We start from the raw sequence: 17190 nt of genomic DNA, 5'->3' as shown, positions 1-17190 counted from the left end.
GAATAAGCCTCTGTGTGTGATCTATTTGGGAGCTGGGTAGTGGGCCCTAAAAGAGCCAAGAAACAACAACAACAACAACAACAACAACGGTGTTTTGTCACAGCAATTGAAAAGTAACTAAGATAACCACTAACTCCTAATTCTCCTAATCAGCATTGATTCCATTTATTAGTTTTTTTAAAATAATATTCTGGAAGATGGATATGTCTAGCATGGGTAAGGCCCTTGGTTCCATTGCTAGTCACACATATGCGTGAGCGCGCGCGCGCACACACACACACACACACACAAATTATTCTGCCTAAAATATGAGCAAAATAGCCAAATAAAGAACAAACAGTTGCTGGAGAGATGGCTCAGAGGTTAAGAGCACTGGCTGCTCTTGCAGAGGTCCTGAGTTCAATTCCCAGCGCCCACATGGTGGTTCACAAACGTCTGTAATGAGATCTGGTGCCCTCTTCTGGCATGTAGGCAGAACACTGTATACATAATAAATAAATAAATCTTAAAAAAAAAAAAAAGAACAAACAGTTGCTGATATGGTTAATTATTAAAAAAAAAATGGATCCAATTGTAGACTCCACAAAATAATATATAATCTCTATTGATTAAAGATCTCAACTGGGCCAGGTGGTGGCACAAGCCTTTAATCCCAGCACTCAGAAGGCAGAGGTAGGCAGATCTCTTGAGTCTGAGGCCAGCCTGATCTACAGAGTGAGATCCAAGACAGCCAAATCTACACAGAGAAACCCTGTCTCAAAAAAAAAAAAAAAAAAAAAAAAAGAGCCTGGAGAATTTCAAATGACCAGAGCAGAAAGGAAATTTTCATAAACATTTACTAAATGTTTACCATAAGCCAAGCACTGTCTTAAGTCCTGGGGATACAACAGAAAAAAACAAACAAAAATCCTGATCAGAGAAGGAGACATAAAAACCAAAACAAGGGGCTGGAGAAATGGCTTAGAGGTTAAGAGCACCGACTGCTCTTCCAGAGGTCCTGAGTTCAATTCCCAGCAACCACATGGTGGCTCACAACCATCTGTAATAAGGTCTGGTGCCCTCTTCTGGTCATACATAATAAATTAAAAAAAAAAAAAAAAAACCAAAACAAGAAGCCAGGTGGTGGCACAGCCTTTAATCCCAGCACTTGAGAGGCAGAGCCCAGGTGGATCTCTGAGTTAGAGGCCAGCCTGGTCAACAGAGTGAATTCCAGGACAGCCAGGGATATACAGAGAAACCCTGTCTTGAAAACAAAAACAAACAACAACAACAAAAACCAAGTAAAATAATCATATAACAAACTTAGAAATCTAAATAGTGAAAAGAGCTGTTGAGGAAAAGGCATGGTTAGGAATCGGAGAGTGAATGCTTGGAGAAAGGGTAATGTGGGAGGAGCAACATCTGATTTTCTGAATTATTCAAAAGAGCAAGCCTGGTTGGATGAAATGGCTCAGCTATTAAGGCTCTTCCATCCAGCCTGACTACTTGAGTTCAATCCCCAGTTTGACCCCTGGGATCTCTATGGTACAAGGAAAGAACAGACTCCCCACCCCACCACACCACCCCCCACCACACACACCCCCAACTGCATTTAAGTGAAAAATTAAAGGGAAATAAGTGTGCACATGGCTGACTGCCTTCTACCCAGACTCAACTCTGAAAATAACCACTGCTCCCAGCTTCTGATAGATCAGTAGCATCTGACTACAAATGGCAGCATATGGCAAGCTTCAGGACCCTACTCTTAGTTAGCAAGCTACCTTGGAGGCATATTTACATGACTTTGCATGGAGCTGCCCAGCCCCTCAGGCAGTATTCTATTACTAAATGAGCCAGCAGTAACTACAAGAGTTGTTCTTATAAATAATATAAACCTTGTGCCACTACAAACAATGCCATGACTCCTGTCCTTACGCATAAATTCATCCTACACATGCTAGTGTATCTATGGAATAAAAGTCTGAGTGCTACTGTCAATTCACAAGCATGTGATTTAAATTCTGATGGCATTGGCAGAATGCTCTTGAAAAAGTTCTATCTAATTGTGTGACCATAAGCAATATACATGAGCTCATTTTCTAATACCTAGTCAACAGATCATTTTACTTGAGGCTATTTCTCAAGTCACTAGATACTTAGCCTACTGCAGAGGGTTATTTTTCACATGTAACATTACTTATATTCCCTTGCCTATGAATAAGTCCATCATAACTTCTACCATTTTCTTATTAAAAAAAAAATCAGTCATCAGTCATAGTGCACTTATCTTTAATTCTAGCACTAAGGAGGTTAATGTTGAACTCTATGAGTTCAAAGCCAACCTGGTCTCCAAAGTGCCTTCCAGGACAGCCAAGGCTACACAGTGAGGTGCCTGTCTCAAATACCACCACCATTACCTCCACATTTTTGTCTAGACAAAGTGATACACATCCCTAATCACAGCACTCAGGAAGCTGAGACAGAAGTATAATCCCAAATTCAAGTGCAGCCTGAACTACATAGTGAAGGCTACCCTATCTCAAAAACTCCACGTATATTTTCAAATGAATGTGCCAGGAAACTCAAAGGCTCAAATAGTGGACAACTGGAAATAATTGCCCGTTACAATTCTTCCCTAATCAGTTTTTCTCAGAGGGAATCACCGACTTACTAGTGGCCTTTCCAGGATATTCTCTATGTGTGGACAAACAGATACAGATGTGTATTACAGCACAAATGGGAGTGTCCACGCCACCTTCTTCCCAGAAGCCTGTACATACAGGCCCTGTTCTTTTTAACATAGGCATAGTACTCCATTACATGAATTTACCATACTTACCCGTAACCAAGGCCTCTGTGTGCTTGTGTAGGGCACTCTACTACCAGTGAGGCTATGTAAACAGACGTGGGAATGGGAAGGGGCACATTTCAGACTCTGCTTGTGTAGGAGTATGTTTGGGCAACTCATATAACGCAAGAGTGATCTATGGCCCCAGCCACTGATGAAAAAATTGAGTTTCAAGCTTCTGCTATTACGAACAATGCAAACCAATTACAAATCACATCGGGCTCTACATTTTAAAGCTTCAGTTTCTACTGAAATCCTCTGAAATAATTTTACCCATTCATACTCCTATCAGCAACATGTGAGAATGCCTTCATTGTCCTTCATTTTTATCTTGGCCAATCTAATAAAACAGTGATTCTAAGTTCATTTCTGTTAATTGTCTTTTCCAAACAGCATTCAGTGTTGTATATTATTATTTGTGTATGAGCATTTTACCCAAATGTATGTCTGTGCACCATATGCATGCGTGGTATCCATGGAGACCAGAAGAGGGAACGAGATGCCCTGGGACTGGAGTAGCCCAAGTGCTCTTAACTGCTGAGCCATCTCTCCAGCACACACACAACCCGCCCCCACCCCTACCCCCCCACCCCGTAACACAGTTTAAATGACAGGTGAATTACAAAAATATTCCACATGGGGAAAACATATATAGGACAACTGTATTAAATGAGGCATATATTCCTAAAAACCTGAATAATTCAAAACTAGCATAATTCAAGACTAACTGTCCCACATACATAAAGTAGAAGGATGAATTCTCAGAGTACACAAATTTGTAACCAGTACTACAAATTGTTAGAAATTATATAGGACATTTTTATAAATACATGTTAGCAATACTTATTAATTTTATACAGTAACATCTTACTTGTACAAGTATATTTAGTGACATAATTATTATTAATGGTACAAGTGATTAATCACATAATTTAAAATGATTTAGTATATAACATGTAATATATAAATGTATACAAGTTAATTTAGTAACTTTCATTAATGAGTATATTGTCTGAAAATAATCAGACAGTATCATCTTCCAACATGATAAATACTGGGAGAGTTAGGAGGACTAAACTGGACAAGCTACCTTTCTACAATAATGACTCCAGGCAAGACTTCTGCTAAAGACTGACCTGAACGTGCTCTGAATCCCCGACTAAGGATCTCTGATATACAGATATATTTCCCATATTTTGCTTTTTCACTATGGAATAGCAACCCATATTTGGATCATTAACTTCAAAAATAATAATTGCTGCTGGGCATGGTGGCACATACCTTTAATCCCAGAGGCAGGCAGATCTGAATTTAAGGCCAGTCTGGTCTAGAGAGCAAGTTCCAAGACAGCCAGAGCTGTTACAGAGAAACCCTGTCTCAAAAAACAAAAACCAACAAAAACCAACAAGAAGTAATTGCTGATATAATGTGGTCAAATGTGACGCAGGTACAGCCTGCCTACTCATTTACATATTAAAACCTCAGTGGGTTGTAAATCCAGGAGGATCACTAAGACGGTAAAACTTCTGCCTCACTGTCACTCCATTCTTCTGAAATGTATTTTATTTATTATTATCTTTGCTTGTGTATATGATGTGGAGACATGTGAGTACCACCATGCACATGTGAAGACCAGAAGACAACTTTGTGGCGCTGGTTCTCTCCTTACACCTTTGCATGGGTTCTGAGGATCAAACTCAGACGGCCAAGTGTGTATAGCAAGCGCCTTTACCCGCTGACCCACTCTGACATTCTATTTCCTTTCATTTCATCAAAAATAATTCAGGCTGGAATTGCCATGGTTTTTTCGACTTACTCTGTTATACTGCCTGGCTATCATTTTTCTAAGCTAGGCAAGTAGTTTGCCTAGTTTACTATGCTGCCTTGGGATTTTGAGTATTATCTCTCCTACTGTGCAGGATACATTCTCCTAGCTTAACAGCACCTAGATACCAGAGCAGTGGTTTGGTCATCTTGTAGATTTTCATCATCTCTGACTTCTGTTCCAAAGACACTGAATGTGGGACACATTTTCAGCCCTAGCAACACCATTTATAACACTTGAATGACACTGCGACATAAGGGAAGACTTTTAAGCTGGGCGGTGATGGCACACACCTTTAATCCCAACACTTGGGAGGTAGTAGAGGCCAGCCTAGTCTACAGAATAAGTTCCAGAACAGCCAGCACTACACAGAGAAACCTTGTCTCGAAACACCCCCCAACCCCCCACAAAAAAAGACTTCTAATTATATCAAGAGCAAATGGTCACCAAAATCATTAATTCATTAACAGTATATGCTAGATCAAACATGTGATACTGACAAAGGATGATGGAAATTTTCTTCTCCTGCTGAAGTGATGATTGACACTGGACTACAACAGCACAGCCTGTGATCCTTATAGCCTGCCAAATCTGAAATTATTCATTCTTTGAAATTATTTAAATTTGGGGAAATTTTCACATTTTTCAAATTTGAGACATAAAGTGAGAGATTAAGTTCACATGCACTTTGTACTATTTTCAGTCTCACACAGTTCAAAACTACAATACCCCTGAACGTCCCAAAGAGGAAAAATAAGCAGCCAGCAGTTAGCAAGCACTTAAACAAATATAGGAATCTTGATACAAACAGTAAGATAAATCAAGAGTATACTCTTATTAATGAGCTATGATCCAACAATATGATTCAAAACATAAAATGTGTTACCACTCAATCTTTTGAAAAGAATAAGCTACAAACAGAAAAGCAATTGTGTAATATTATGTGTTTATCTATATGCATATGTATTTATGTATTAGATTATAAACAAAATAAAACCCAACTAAGTGGGGGATTATCAGGTAACATATGAACAATAAAACTCACATTTCCAATGATCTCTCCTGCCTCTTTAGGACCTGCATCTGTTAGGAATCAAAACACACATTGTCATTCCCACAATATACATAAGTCAACACTGAAACTCGCATCATTTCCTCTCACAAAAAATGGTCCAAGGAGACACCTGTGGTGCCTAATAAAGGCAAGGACTCCCTATTTCAGGCCCTCTGCTACTTTATTAGAATGCCTGGCAACGAAAAAGCAAGGAGTGGGGGTTGGCCAGATGGCTCAGTGGGTAAAGTGCTTGGTGTACAAACATAAGGCCGTGAGTTCAGATCCCCAGAACCCATGTTTAAAAACAAAAATACCAGGCATGTCTCTGCATCTGTAAGCCCAGCTGATCCGGAGGATCATAGAGTTCACTGACCCTTCTAGCCTAGCCAATCAGTGAACTCCAGGTTCAGAGAGACCCTGTCTTAAAAACCAAGATAGGGGCTGGAGAGATGGCTCAGAGGTTAAGAGCACTGGCTGCTCTTCGAGAGGTCATGAGTTCAATTCCCAGCAACCACATGGTGGCTCACAACCATCCATAATGAGACCTGGTGCCCTCTTCTGACATGCAGGTTTATATGCAGACAGAACACTGTATACATAATAAATAAATAAATAAATCTTAAAAAAAAAAAAAAAAAAAGATAGATTCGGTAGGTTAAGATGCTTGCCACTCAAACCTGAAAACCTGAGCTTGATCCTTAGATCCCAAGGGGAAGAAGAGAACTGATACCCAAAAGCTGTCCTCTGACCTCCACAAACACTGTGCACATATATCACAAACATATATACAATAATAAAAAACAAAATTTAAATTTTCAAAAACTAGATGGAGAGTGAAGAAACCTAACACCAACCTCTGGCTTCCATGCCCACCCACTTATACAGAATTAAGTATACACACACCACACACACACCCTGGAGGCGGGGGGGGGGGGGGGGGGGATATATTAAAATTTTCAAATTCTTTTTGTTTATTTATTTTATTTTAGGTGTATGAGTGTTTTGCCTGCAGGTAATGTATGTACACCACATGCATGCCTTGTGCCTATGGGACATCAGATCTCCTGGAACTGAGTTACCGACAATTAGAGGCTCCAAGTAACTGCTGAGAGCTGTACCCAGATCCTCTGCAAGAGCAGCAGGTGCTCTTAACTGCTGAGCCATCTCTCCAGCCCATTAGAATCCTTAAAAAAAAAAAATTAACTATACACACCCTCCCTTTCCAACTTATCCCTCTTCGTTTACTAGCCAGTCACCCCACATAGTGGGGACAAATTTCCTCATATAATATAAAGAAAGGCATTACCAATAAAAACTCTTAGACTAGGCAATACTTGTCTCTTAGCCAAATGTCTCATACCTGTTAAAACACTGTTAGTGTTCCTGGTAGGCTGGAGAGCAGGTATTTTTGCCAACGATATCACACTGGTTATAACTGGTGTTGTAACAACTCTTGGAGGAGGGAGTGTCGTCAAAGCACTTTGCGTCTTAGGAATAATTACTGATACTGACTTTGGGAGCACAATTACTAAAAAAGTGTAATGATACAGATTAGCATTGCCCCTGCATACAAATTCGTGAATTGTTCCATAAAAATAAGCAATAAAATAAATGCTGATTAAAATAAACAATAAAGGCATAGAATAAATAAAAAGGTTACACACAGGAATAAAACTGTTGAACAAGCAGTGTTTCAGGAAGCAATACAAAGTTCTAACTCTGTGTTAACGTTAGCTCAGGTGACTGTCATGAAGTCAGTGTTCACCGGACTTAAAAAGATTCAAAGGACAATCTAAATCCCATATAAGATGTCCCAAAATCTAATAATTTTAATAGCTAACAGGTAAAATGCCAGGTTTGGGATCAACTGGGAGTTTCTGTTAGTGGGTATAAGACCCTACACTTAAGCTTGTTTCAAATAAAACTTTAACATGACAATTTTTATAAGTCAATGAGGAGCTGTCCCCCTGTAACACTGGTCTTTCTCTTGCATAAAAACAATAGGTTTCATTTTCATATTGTTTATCATTCTGTTTTGCTAATACTCACACTAATTCTTCTCGTTCCTCCTTGTCCCCTTCTCCCTGCAATCATTCCCCTTCTGCTTTACACAGGAAACAAACCAACAGAATCTGTCTTTCTTTTCCCTCCCATTCCTTCACCCCCTTCCTCTCCCGACAGTCTCCAACTGGTTTACCTCAACTGTATTATAAAATGAATATTCTACTACCATCCTGACTAGTCCTAGGGAAGGGTTAGCTAACACAGAGTTTAGGAGAGAAACATATAAAGGGAGTACTGGGTAGGGAAGAGCCAGGAAGCAGAAGCTTGGGAACCCTGACAATTACGTGGGGCTTGGGGCTCTGATCAGAAGGTCTCTCCAGGGTCTCTGCCTCAGGAAGTAGGACTGGGAGAAGACTTTAAAAGCATTCCTCCTATCCAGTCTTCTGAATCTTCTGAACACATTAACTGTCCTACTTGTAAAGTTATTTTTCAGGAAAAACTTTGATACCCATGAAGAACTGCTCTACTTTATTTTTTCTGAAATAATTAATGTGTTTCTCTTTTTTCTTTAGCTACAAGCAAGTTCTGCATCAAATTCTACACCCGCCACGCAGCCATATTAACACACTTACATCCTATCCCTTCGTTTGCCCTCTTTTTAATTTTTATTTCTAATTATACCTGAGTAGTACACATCCCTTAGTATAAGTTACATATAATCACATAAGTTTAATCAAATTAAATTTTCCTATAAAATAAATATATATTTATTTATTAACTTCTTGGTTTATGGCAGCAAAAAAGCATCAGAATTAATTTTCTCTCAAGGACTGTGTGATGGCCTTTTGTCAACTTGACACAAGCTAGAGTTATCTAGGAAGAGGAAACCTCAATTCAGAAAAATACCTACATCAGAGTACCCTGTAGGCAAGTCTTTGGGACATTTTCTTGATTACTGATTCATGCGGGCACTGTCACTCCCGAGCAGGTGGTCCTGGGTTGTATAAAAAAGCAAGCTGAGGGAGCAATGGAGAACAAGCCAGTAAGCAGTATTGCTCTGCAGTCTCTGTTCAGTTCCTGTCTCCAAGTTCCTGCCTTGAGCTCCTTCCCTGGTTTCCCTCAGGGATGGAGTGTGACCTGCGAGTTGGAAGATGAACTAAATCCGTTCCTCTCTGAGTTGCTTTTGGTCATACTGTTTACCACAGCAACAGAAAACAAACCAGAACAGACCATCATTAGACCCTAAAGAAAATTTTAAGGAAGTCCAGGCTATATGAATACAGTGAAATTTTGCTTTTACTGTAGGATTTCCACTGAGTATGCTGACATTACATCCTATCACTGACTTAAAGAGCCCAGCAGCCAAGCTTAAGTTTACCTTTTTTGTGAACTGGGTCATTCGTACTGTATTGATGGCAAAACTTCAAGACACAAAACAGGTTACAGAAGTATTTGACGTTGCCTCGCCATTTCAAGGATTCACTTAGTTTACCCTGACGTTTACAAGCATCACACCTGGCTATCTGAGGAGCAAAAGACAAGGAAGGACTATAATTATAAAAAGGTACTATTAACTGTAAACCAGAGACACTATGAAAACGGTTTATGAGTTTAGTGAGATTATAAAAATGGAAGGTTCCCCACTTAAAATACTGCAGTTAAATACAAAGTTTATTATTTGTTCCATATAAGACATCCTAGAAATTGACTTTTTAATAAAAAGTTGCTCTTTTTGTTTCCAAAATTACTAATGAAGGAATATAAAGATAGGTTGTATTCTGTAAGAGTAAGAAGGAACATACAGAGAAAGAATATGAACTTTGGAGTCATAAAGACAGAGTCACTCAACAAATATTTAATTAAGTACCTTTTCTTAAGCACTGTGATTGGTCCTTCACCATATAATGGTTAAAACATATCATATTCCTCCGAAAGAAAATTCCACTCAGTGTTAAGTGGTTACTGATTTCACTAGACAGCTGTGGGTGTAGTTGGCATTTACTAGCTTCCTCAGGGGCATGCTATTAACCTCTCGAGACTACACTCTTTCTATTTATGAACTGGCAGTAATACACCCAGCTCTCAGGACTGACACTGGGAATAAACAAAACAGCAAAGAAGGAGCACCAGATTTGTATTATTGCTCATTTAATTATACCCATCACTATAAGCCTTTCAAAAATAGGAAAGTAGGCAAGACTATCAGTTTGTCACTTGACCTATGAAGGGAGGACAAGGTATAGGTATAAATTCCTCAGAGTAACCTGAATTAGAGAGCCACTTAAGACAACATTATGTAAATTTCTAACCTAAAAGTCACAAACAAGGTCTTCACACTTTACAAGAAAGAATAAAAAAGCACACATATCCTTACTCAACAACAAAATGTCAGGCTAGAGATACAGCTCAGTGGTAGAACATTTGTCTAACAGGCATGAAATCCTAAATTCAAATCCCAGTATCCGGATGAGGTGGGGGAAGGGACCTCCAGAAATCCTAAACTCTAAACACATTTTTTTTACATGTAATTGGAACATATTTAAATTGAAATGATTCGCACATATTTCAGAAAGACAAAGAACATGCTCTATTTACCTGATAAAACAGAGCTGTAAACTTGGACATGCATTCTTCACAACAGAAAACCTGGAGCTTGCCTTCCAGTCGATTTTCCACAAAATTTGCAGATGTCTGGAAACAGTATGTGCACATCTTACAGTAGTTTGTCCATCTTTCTCCAAAGTTTTGAACAGAGAGGGACTTGCAAACTAACCACCAAAAAGGATGAAAGGAAAAGACAGACACACATTAGCTCCAACGGGTGAAACAAGTGTCCATGGTGTTGCAGCTGATTTCTAGCCAGGTGTTGACAGTACAGGCTTATAAGCCCGGCTCTTGGGAGATGGAGACAGGAGAATCAGAAATTCCAGGGCAGCCTCAGTCACGTGTCAAGTTCAAGGCGAGACTGAGCTACTTAAGATTCTTTTTAAAAAAAAAAAAAAAAGAGGTGGGGTGGAAGAGATTGCTCAGTAGTTGAAGGCTTTTTCAAAAGACCTAAGTTTGGTTTCCTGACATAATTATTTGCCTCTATATGACAGGATAATCTCCATAGTCACAAAACAAAAATTAATATTTAAATATGCTCTAAATATTAAATCATCCATATTCAAAAATATCATAAGTATAAGTTTCTTTATTTCTTTTCCTTTTTTTTCAAGACAGGGTTTCTCCGTGTAGTTTTGGTGCCTGTCCTGGATCTCGCTCTGTAGAACAGGCTGGCCCTGAACTCACAGAGATCCCCCTGGCTCTGCCTCCAAATGCTGGGATTAAAGGCGTGCGCCACCACCGGCCAGCCAAAGGTATAAGTTTCTTAAACCAAATAGCAACAATGGTTTAAATTCATACTTTACAAACAAGTAGAACAAAAAATAAAAATCTGATGTCTTAGCTAACAAGATTTTCTCTACTAATGCTATTAATTCAATTATAGTTTTTGTTTGCTGAGATTACTGCAATGCTTAAAAGGACAAATCTTAAGGTGTAGTAAGTATAAACTGCATAAATTCAACTTTTTAAGAATGTCCAAGTAGGGCTGGAGAGATGGCTCAGCGGTTAAGAGCACTGACAGCTCTTCCAGAGGTCCTGAGTTCAATTCCCAGCAACCACATGGTGGCTCACAACCATCTGTAATGAGATCTGGCACACAGACAGAACACTGTATACATAATAAATAAATAAATCTTTAAAAAAAAAAAAAAAAAAAAAAAAAGAATGTCCAAGTAATGCTTCATAAGAGAAAAGGGTTTCTTTTGGTTTGGTTTGGTTTTGGTTTTTCAAGACAGGGTTTCTCTGTGTAACAGTCCTGGCTGTCCTGGAACTCACTTTGTAGACCAGACTGACCAATGAACTCACAGAGATCCATCGGCTTCTGCCTCCCAAGTGCTGGGATTAAAGGAGCACACTACTACTGCCTGACAAGAGAAGTTTTTGAAAAGTAAAAATCATGAATATGAACTCTACTACATACTGTGTGAGTAATACTGAACCTCTTTTTTACCTTCACTACAGAATGGTTTGTCAACCCCTGAGAACCGCACAGTGTCCTTTATGATTTTATATATCTTACAGTAGTCACACAACGCCATAACTTTATTTTTCCTTTTGTATTCATCAGAGCAAGCCTCGCCACAAAACAGATACATTCTGCCCTGCAAAAACAAACAACAAATGTCATTAAGCTCTAACTACACAGGGGCTGGAAACATGGCTCAGTGGTTAAGAGTACTGCTCTTGCAGACGACCTGAGTTCAATTCTCAGCACCCAGGTTAGGCTGCTCACAACTGCCTATGACTCCAGCTACTAGCAGATCCAATGCCTGTGGTCTCCAGTCACTTGTGCTCACGTGTACATGTCCCTGTGGCCCACCCACCACACACACACACACAATTAAAAAGTCTTTTTCCAGACCAGTGAGATGGCTCAGCAGGTAAAGGCACCTGCTGCCAAGCCTCACAACCTAAGTTCGATCCCAGGACCCACATGAGAGAAGGAGAGAACAAACTCTTGCAAACTGTGCTCCACATGCATATCATAACATGCCCACATCTATGAATACACAAATATACACAAAATAAATATATATTTTTAAGTCAACACAAACTAAGGAACTGTTAAACCAGAAATGCTCTCATTGGATGGTTTACCCCCTATTTCTTTCTTGCCGTCTATTTACCTTGTAGAAAAGCAGCTCTGGTTTTGTGGCAAAAAGATGGCTACAATGCTCACACCTGAGTTTCATGAGCGTATTGGTCAAAGCGATCTGCTGGGACTGTTTAGCAAGAGTCTCGAGAGCAGCTGCAGCAGGCTTGCTGATGGGGCTACTGAACGAGGGGGAGACGGGGGCCCCTTTTCCTGCTGACACTGCAGACTGCAAGGCTGTGCTCGTCACCTCTTGGCCCGGAGATATGACTGCCAACGAAGAGTTCGTTCCCTCTGGCTTGTTAAATACATTCTGAACCAATACAAAGCAAAGAGTTGACCAAATAAGACAGAATGTAACTTAATTGTTTTCATTTTCTCTTTTTAATAAATTCATGCCACAAACTTTTTTGTTGTTGTTTTTCATTTTTTGAGACAGGGTCTCTGTGTAGCCCTGGCTACCCTGGAACTCCATCTGTAGACCAGGCTGGCCTTGAACGCACAGAGATCCACCTACCTCTACCTCTGGAGTGCTGGGATTAAAGGCTTGCGCCACCACCGCCTGGTTCAAATATTTTTTTTTTTAATTTTACTTCTAACAGAATTTCAGTGGCATACCTTCCAGAACAGAAGGGTTTAAAAATGAAACACTCAAAGGTGACTAGAACAAAAGAATCCTGCATATTTCCCTAAGATGCCTTTCCCAAGTCCTAAACATATCACCAACCAACTCCTGTTGGCTAGTGAGAGTGGATACAGGAGGCATCCATCCATCCTCCTACCCAGGGGAAACTCTTGACTCTTTCTGTATACTGCACAGAGAGGGTAGAAATGGAGTAAGAGGGAGTTATAATTCCACACCAAGAATCATTAAGTTTCTGGCCAAAGACACAAGGGGCACTTGAGCCCCAATAAGCTCTTGTTCTTTACCATACCACCTCTCAAAACACATTCTAGCTTCTATTCTTTTAAAAAAGAGAGAACAAAAATGAGTGTGGTGAAGATGGGCAGTAGTGAGGCAGGTGGATCTGAGTTCGAAGCCAAGCTGGTCTACAGAGAAAGTTCCAGGATAGCCAAGGTTACACACAGAAACCCTGTCTCAAAAAACAAAAAAAAAAACAAAAAAAATGGAAAAAGAAAAAAAAAAGTGTGGTGGTATATACCAACAACACTTGGATAAGGAGTTCAAGACCACCCTTGGCTACATATCAAATTCCAAGGCCAGCCTAGACTATAATAGGAGACCCTAATTAAAAAGAAAAGAAAAAAAGGGGGGGAGGGAGAAGAGCCAAGGACAGAAAGTGGGAGGAGAGGGTATTTGAATCAAGGACCCTGAATAAAAAAGCCCAACAGCTAGGCTCAAACATTTGTATAAATGACCTTTGAAACATTGCTTGAATAGACTGTGGGTTTGTTTGTTTGTTTAAGACCCTGCATTCAAAATTTTATGACTAAACAAGTGTCGCATGCTTGTAATCCCATAATTTGGGACAGAGACAGGATGACTGCCTCATGTTTGGGGCCAGCCTGAGCTTCTACACAGTGAGTCCTCGGCCTCTTTGGGCTATGCAGCAAGATTATCGCAGAAAAGGAAAAACATGGCTGGCAAGACGGCTCAGTAATGCCATGATGACGTGTAAACGCATAATAAATAAACCTAACAGAAAACAATATAATTTTTTACAACATTTTGCCATAGACCAATGCCTCAGAGAACTAGAGAGATGAAATAGCACCTGGCATCATACCTGGAAAGCCAACACACAGCTGGAGCTACAGAAACTGCAAATAGTTCCATCTGACATGGCTACGTGATACTGAGGGACTGCTGCCGTTTTACAACTATGACACAAAATCTGGAGACCTTAATGACAAAAAACAAAAACAATGAATGTTGCACACATACACAAATGATCCGCAAGTCTAGTAGTAGAAAAACCACCCAATACTTAGCACAGGCTCTCCTTATGACTTTGGGGAACTGGCTCCCAAACTTCCCCCAAGGATGTCCAACGCCTGCAGAACAGATGCTCATATCCATCTTATAGAATGGCACCACAGCATTTGCATATCATCTATGTGTATTCTAAACATCCACACACAGATCATCTTTAGATTACTTATAATACCTAACAAAATGCAAATGTCATATAAATAGCTGATAAACTTTGAGAAAAATAATTTTAAAAGTCTCTATAATATTTAACTATATTTGCTGAAGGTTTTTGTTTTTTGTTGTTGTTTTGAGATAGAGTTCTTAGTAGTAGTTCTGGCTGTCCTGGAACTAGCTCTGTAGACCAGGCTGGCCTTGAACTCATATCAATCTGCCTGACTCTGCTTCACCAGTGCTGGGATTAAAGGTGTGCAAAACCATGCCTGGCATTTGCTGAGTAATTCTGAGGTGTGGTTGGTTGAATGCCGAACCCATGAATATGGAAGGTCAACTAACTATAACACAAAAAAAGATCATGGAACTTTACAGTAATCTCTAAATCTAACTGACCTCGATTAACTCCTGATCATCAAAACCTAACTTGAAGGACTGGATAGATGGCTCAGTGGTTAAGAGCGCTGGATGCTCGTCTAGAGGACCTGGGTTTGATTCCTAACTCCCTAATGGTGGTTCACAAGCATCTGTAACTCCAGTTCCAGGGACTCCAGTGATTCTGGCCTCAGCAGGCACCAGGCATGCACATGGTGCACAGACATACATGCAGACAAAACAGGCACATAAAATACAATAGTAAAAAAAAATTATTTTATTTATTTATTTATTTATTTATTTTTTGAGACAGAGTTTCTCTGTGTAATAGTTCTGGCTGTCCTGGAACTTGCTCTGTAGACCAGGCTGGCCTCAAACTCACAAAGAACTGCCTGCCTCTGCCTCCCCAAGTGCTGGGATTAAATAAGTGCGTCACCACTGCCCAGCCAACTTAGTAATTTTTTTTTATTTTTCCTACACCTAAAACCATAAAGTATATTCTACAAAAAAAGAGTATCAGTGAAACTTTTTTCCTTTATTATCAATTTTTCAAAAGTAAGTCAATCTTGGGTTTTTGGCCATATTAAATTCGGTATATAAAAAATTAAGAACACCAATCATGGTCATCTTTAATGTTACTAAATCTATAAATTTATCAAATTTAATCATTACCTGAAGAAATTATATTCTTAATTCTGTAAGCAGATAAGCAATTAATAGAGCAGAAAAGCTCTGTTCTTCCTGGGTCATTTGTAATCTCGTTCATTTCAGCGGACGGCCTCAGTGAATTCCCCAAAGAATAGAGTGGCTTCTGGGCCAAATTCTATTAGGACAGCAATGACATAAGATGTGTTTAAGCGTAAGTTCAAACATAATTACATCATTGTTTCAGATAAGGAGCCAGAGAGAAGGCTCAGTGGTTTGGTAAAGTGCTTGTTATGCAAAATCATGAGGACGTAGTAAGACAAAGTGCTAAACAATCTTATTAATAAAAACCCGGAGCCAGATATTGGGGTGAAAACTGAGAGATCAGAGGAATAGGACAAGCCACAGCCAACGTCACCTTACCAACCCTCAGCCGTCAGACAGACATTTCCTGTATATTCACACCTATATCCTTTCTGTCCCTGCCATCTCACTTCTTCTCTCCACCCAGCTACATGACTTCCTCTTTCTGCCCAGCTCTATCATTTCCTGTCTGTCTGTACAGACCTCCAGACCTCTATGGTTAACCAGTGCTGGGAATTAAATAAAGGCATGTGCCACCACACCTGGCTCTGTTCCCAGTGTGGCCTTCAACTCGGAGATACGGATGAATCTCTACCTCCCGAATGCTAAGATTAAAGGTGTGTGCTACCATTGTCTGACTTCTATGTTTAATATAGTGGCTATCTTTTTCCTCTGATCCTCAAATAAGCTTTATTGGGGTGCACAAATAAAATATCACCACAGGACGTGAGTTCAGATTTCCAGATCCCACAGAAGGCAGAGACAACGGTGTATATATGTGATCCTGGTGCTCCTATGACAAGATGGGAGGCAGAGACAGGAGAATCTCCAGAACTTCACAAGTCAGCCTAATATACTCAGCTTTAAATAAAAAGAGACCCTGCCTCAAACAAGGTAGAAGGAGTGGGCCAACAATGGTTGTTGTTCTCTGACACCCACACATATGCCATAGCATGCACACTCATTCACTAATCACACACACACATACACACACACACACACACACACACACACACACACACACTCACAATCATACACACAGATTTTAAAAAGAAACAAAAAACCCAACAACGAAAAAAAAGCCCAATCAGGTGTGACATCCAAAGCAGAAGGATCAGGCGCCTAAGGCCAGCCGTAGCTACAAAACTGAAGAAAAAAAGTAACTACTCAATTAACAACAAAGCACACTATAAGTAATGAAATGCAGATAATCCATGAAGCATAGAGCCATCCTCAGGACTGATCTGGACTTCAGTATAGGAAAGTTGAGCACTTTTAAAGCTACCTAAATTTGGGTGACTCTTCAGTAGGAGATAGAAACAATACTTAATTCATATTAAGAGATCCTACAAAATCATCTCCTTATCAAACTGGGCGACACACTAAGCAGGGATAATTATATAATGAACTATACAGTCTACTCATGCTTTAACAAATAATGACCACCACTTATACAGTACTGATTTCTGAATGATTACCATAGGCCAAACTCCATGGTAAGCAACTGTTAACTCTAAAACTGTCATTAACACAATAGCCGATCTTTTAGTAAGGAAGGAAATGGGAAGGA

General features: G+C 39.7%; 1 protein-coding gene across 12 annotated transcripts in view; it reads right to left on the bottom strand.

Moving 5' to 3' along the window:
* Zmym6 (zinc finger MYM-type containing 6) overlaps positions 1–17190 on the bottom strand; it is a 43827-nt gene that overhangs the window by 6000 nt on the left and 20637 nt on the right. For 8 of the 12 annotated variants that reach the window (XM_076565084.1, XM_076565083.1, XM_042271884.2 and 5 more), the window contains 8 exons: positions 15564–15714; positions 14158–14273; positions 12444–12722; positions 11768–11918; positions 10306–10478; positions 9089–9233; positions 7067–7234; positions 5698–5735 (listed from right to left, as the gene is read on the bottom strand). In XM_076565084.1, the coding sequence (XP_076421199.1) occupies positions 5698–5735; positions 7067–7234; positions 9089–9233; positions 10306–10478; positions 11768–11918; positions 12444–12722; positions 14158–14273; positions 15564–15714 (1221 nt within the window). Of the gene's footprint in view, positions 1–5697; positions 5736–7066; positions 7235–8620; positions 8727–9088; positions 9234–10305; positions 10479–11767; positions 11919–12443; positions 12723–14157; positions 14274–15563; positions 15715–17190 lie in introns of all 12 variants that reach the window. The other 4 variants (XR_013049331.1, XR_013049332.1, XM_076565086.1 and 1 more) reach the window with 3 other exon arrangements.

The sequence above is a fragment of the Peromyscus maniculatus genome, chromosome 2, assembly GCF_049852395.1.
Source record: "Peromyscus maniculatus bairdii isolate BWxNUB_F1_BW_parent chromosome 2, HU_Pman_BW_mat_3.1, whole genome shotgun sequence".
In the NCBI taxonomy this organism is placed as follows: Eukaryota; Metazoa; Chordata; class Mammalia; order Rodentia; family Cricetidae; genus Peromyscus; species Peromyscus maniculatus.
Note: the sequence above shows the minus strand (reverse complement) of the source record. Positions and strands in the feature narration are given on the sequence as shown.